General features: G+C 31.8%; 1 protein-coding gene across 2 annotated transcripts; it reads left to right on the top strand.

Moving 5' to 3' along the window:
* Positions 1 to 1,736: 1,736 nt before the first annotated feature.
* Positions 1,737 to 4,080, top strand: LOC105767959 (E3 ubiquitin-protein ligase AIRP2). Of its 2 annotated transcripts, XM_052631371.1 has the most exons (6): positions 1,737 to 2,034; positions 2,643 to 2,734; positions 2,808 to 2,958; positions 3,119 to 3,185; positions 3,329 to 3,563; positions 3,775 to 4,080. In XM_052631371.1, the coding sequence occupies exons 3-6, from the start codon at positions 2,851 to 2,853 to the stop codon at positions 3,983 to 3,985; spliced, it is 621 nt and encodes a 206-aa protein (XP_052487331.1). In that variant the 5' UTR covers positions 1,737 to 2,034; positions 2,643 to 2,734; positions 2,808 to 2,850; the 3' UTR covers positions 3,986 to 4,080. The 2 variants fall into 2 exon arrangements, with proteins under 2 accessions (XP_052487331.1, XP_012443038.1); XM_012587584.2 differs by lacking the exon at positions 2,643 to 2,734 and having other exon boundaries at positions 1,749 to 2,034.
* Positions 4,081 to 4,421: the final 341 nt, after the last annotated feature.

Genomic DNA, 4,421 nt, shown 5'->3' on the forward strand with positions numbered 1-4,421 from the left:
TAACTGGCCCTATCTATGCATATATACGGTTTTCAAATTACTCATCAATTCATCAAACCTTAATTAGTTTAATGAAAAGATACTATATATTTTTAAAAAAATCAAATATATAAGTCTCAAATTATTATAACAAGTCAACTAAAATATTTTAAAATTTATTATAGGTTAAGTATTTGGGAGGTTTCTATTATAGAGTCGAATCAAATTAATTTCTCTAGAATTAATTTAATCTACGTATTATTAGAAAGAAGTTAAATAAGTCTAATTTGTAATAAGCTTAACATTCACGGTACAAAAGTGTCTTAAAATTTATTTTTCCGATTGTAATTCAATTTCAAACAAAAGATTTCTTTTACGAACTATAAAAACTTTTAAAAATATTAACTTTGTTAAATTGATAAATAATATTTTATAAACATGTTTATTTAATAATAAATAAATATTAACTCTATTCTAATTTTACTTATTTGATTCTTCTTAATAATACATAAATAAAACTAATTTATTTAATAATAAATAATTAATTTAATCAAATCCTTATAATAGAGACGCTTCATTAATACATTCACCATTAATTATGTATATAAAATATTCAAGTATACCTAAATATTGACAACATATTATATAGTAATCATTGAACTACAATAATCATGGGGCAGCACTAATTCTCCATGTTTATTCAACTAATATGTTTAATCTTCCCCACTTTCCCTAACTATATTATGTTCTAATCTTTTTATGCATGTTTGTATTAAACCAATATAATAGTAATTTTATTCTCCAAATGATTAAATATGCTAATAATTCTTAATTATAATAAAAATTATTACAAAAAATAATACGGATTTGAATTCTAAAGACTCATTGTAGAAAAGACAATCACAAATCCCGAACATAAACACTAAAATTAACATGAAAGATAAAAAAGAAAATTGTTAATAAAATCATATTACAAATTAAGAAATATCAATTAGTAATACTACCAGTTAAAATGATATTTATAAAAGTATAAATTAATATTTTGAATTCAATAAAATAATATATTAAATAAAAATTAGTAAATTTATAATTAAATAATCAAGTTAAGCACACTTTTGAAGATTATTAAACTCATTACCATCCACTATTGCATTTTAATGTAAATAATTATTATAAATAGTAACTTAATCTATAGCCTTAAGATGGTGTATAGAAATTTTTATTTATTTATGATTATGATAATATTTATTCTTTTATACAATATTTAAAATTATTTATAGTTTTTCTCTAATTTATAAATAAAAGATAATACACTTCAACGCATTTAAACCTGTATCCTCTTATATTGATATTAATATTCATATCAATCCAACTGATTAATATGGAAAAACCTAAAAAATATATTATTTTATATTTCGGATAATCTAAAGAATAGAGTAGAAATGGGTAGATTGGACAAAATTATATAAATTGAAAACGCATATAGAAAGGTACACCATTTTATTTTATATGTCCTTGGTTTTATAAAACTTTAGGCGCTGCCACCAGGTTTTAATAGATACCCTACTGACAATCACACTATATTCAGTGAGCCTGACCAATGTGATTTTACCACGTTACGACCACGTGGCATGAAACATTTCCATCTTGCTTCTTTCTTCAGCATGATTGGCCTTTAAAACGGAATCACTAAAAAGGCTGACAGAAATCCCTTACCTGATTATACTTCAGTTAGGGATAGCACCGTAATTTCGAACACCTTCTCTCAGTTCTCACTTTGCTTTAAGATGTCGTAACTGATAGTGTATTGCTAGTTACGAGGTTTTTCTCGAAATTACAATAATACCAATTTGTGTCTCTCTTTATTTTCCCTTCGGATAATTGGGGGGTCTAGTTTGAAGAATTTTCCTTTTAAGGGTTTCACTTTAGCTGTCTGATTTGTGTGCGTTTGTTTGATGGGAATAATTTTCCGGGAAAATACCCGGTCATGGGAAAGTTATCTTTTAAGGATTCACTAAAAGCGCTCGAAGCTGATATTCAACACGCCAATACTCTGTATATCTTTTTCTCTCCCTTTCTTTTATTCGATTATATTTTCTTTTGCTGTTTTTTTTTTAAATTTCTGGGGTTTTCCTGTTTTTATCCTTGTGAATTTTGATTGCTTAACTGTTGACTTGAAACTTTCTTTTTTCCTTTTTTGAAGAAAAATGTTTTTTTTCCCTTAAAATAAAGCGGTGTGCTTATCTACTCAAACAAAGGCCAAACTTTGAATGGAAACTTGTTGGTTAAGTTTTTTCTCCTATGGTTGTTGACTTTGTTGGCGCTGATTGTTTCCATAATTAGTGTTTGACAATAAAAGTTTTCACAGCCAAATTATTAAAGTTCTAAATCCTCAAATGTATTCTGGGTAGTTGTCATCCAAAATGTCACATTGTGTTTACCAGCAATGGGCTTAAAATTTTCAGTCAAAATGTGTATGGTTATGAATTTGTAGAAATAGATTGTAAGGAAGGAAGCGTTTCTTAATTCTGGCTTCCTGAATGCATAAACACAAACAAATGGAATTTTGTAAGCCGACAATGAGATTTGAGCGAAGGGTATCCCTTGATTCTAAATGATCTAAGCTTTACAATTCGTTTATTTGGTGTATGGACAATGAACAGGGTCTTGTATCTGTAGCTAATAGAGGAGCCACTCAATGTGTAAAAATTTCAGTAGTCCATGCTAATGTCAAAGATTATGAGTGCACAATATAGTAAGGACATTCTTTTTTGCGTAACTATTGGCACAGCTTGATTTTTAACTTGCTTTTTCCGGTCTGATTTCAGGGCTTTTGATTATCCGAGGGAGAAAGATGGAGCACGACTTCAAATGAGACTGTCTTACAGCCCTGCAGCTCAGTTTTTCCTTTTCCTTGTTCAGTGGACCGACTGCCAACTAGCCGGTGCCCTTGGTTTGCTCCGGATACTTATTTATATGGTATGCTTCTTTGCCACATACAATTTTCCAAGATGCGTTTAAGGCCTCAAACTCTCCCTTCTCTCCCAAGTCTTTCACTGTTCTTTTATTGCGATCAAATTTTTAATCTGTTACCTGATAATTACTTACAATGGGGATTAAATGTCATGAATTGTTGCAGACCTATGCCGATGGCAAGACCACCATGTCTGTGTATGAGAGGAAAGCCAGCATTAGAGAGTTTTATGGTCAGTGAGTTTTCTGATAAATTGAAGTCTTTAGTTGAAATGCTTGTTCTTGGTCTCAGTCATTCTCTTTAATCATTGGGGCTGACAATATGGTTAGCACATTGCAGTGAAATCCGACTCACTAGTTTGTTTTTCTTAAACAGCGGTAATATTCCCGTCTTTATTGCAACTTCAAAAAGGCATTACCAGTTTGGAAGATAGGAAACAGAAAGAAGTGTGTACCATGAGGTACCGTAAGAAGGATGAATCCGAGAGGGGGAAACTCTCTGAAATTGACTTAGAAAGGGAAGAAGAGTGTGGGATTTGCTTGGAGATGAGCAGCATGGTTGTTTTGCCTAACTGTACCCATTCTCTGTGTTTGAAGTGCTATCGGGATTGGTAAGTTATTTCTTCTCCGAGTACTGCTTCGTAGAACTGTTGTTGAGAATTTTTATTCTTCAAAAGTAGAATTATCCATACCGGCAGTTACCAAAGCCGGTTTTACTGTATAGAAGTGTTTGCATCGTTATAGGTTCATGATTCAGGATTTGTGTTCCACTCATGCTTCGTAAGTGATCTGATGCTTTTTTTATATTCCTGTTAATTTCAGGCACGGCCGGTCTCAGTCATGTCCCTTCTGTCGGGACAGTCTCAAAAGGGTCAACTCATGTGACCTTTGGATTTACACCGAGAAGAGCGAGATCATTGATTTGTCACTGATATTGAGAGAGAATTCTAATAGGCTCTTCATGTACATTGATAAATTGCCACTTATTGTCCCAGACCCTGTATTTGTTCCTTATGATGTTCATGTTAGGTGATTGCTTCAGTGTAGGGCATCATAATTGCCTGTATATATATAAAACTAGCATGACTGTATATCAATCTATATATAATCATACTTGCCATTCTGAAATGTATATGCTTTCTGGCTATAAAAAATAATGATATAAGTATCATTAAATGCTTCCTGAGTCATCATAGGCTTGAGTTTACAAACAATCCTGTGATATGCGAAAGTGCAGCTTCTAATGCTTCGATATGCTGCCAAATCAAGACCCAGACTAGCTACAAATAGTAGCAGCCCACGGTTCAACTACCGAGTAGCCAGATGTTATTTGCATGCATCATTGCATCCCAATGGCCAACTAGTGACCAATGTATCTTCTATGAAAGAACTCCAGGCACCAACCAAATGAACCACTCCACTCCTTGCAAAAACAATAGCGCTAGAAAGCAAACAGCGGATTGCTGGAA

The sequence above is a fragment of the Gossypium raimondii genome, chromosome 5 (genome assembly GCF_025698545.1).
Source record: "Gossypium raimondii isolate GPD5lz chromosome 5, ASM2569854v1, whole genome shotgun sequence".
Lineage (NCBI taxonomy): Eukaryota > Viridiplantae > Streptophyta > Magnoliopsida > Malvales > Malvaceae > Gossypium > Gossypium raimondii.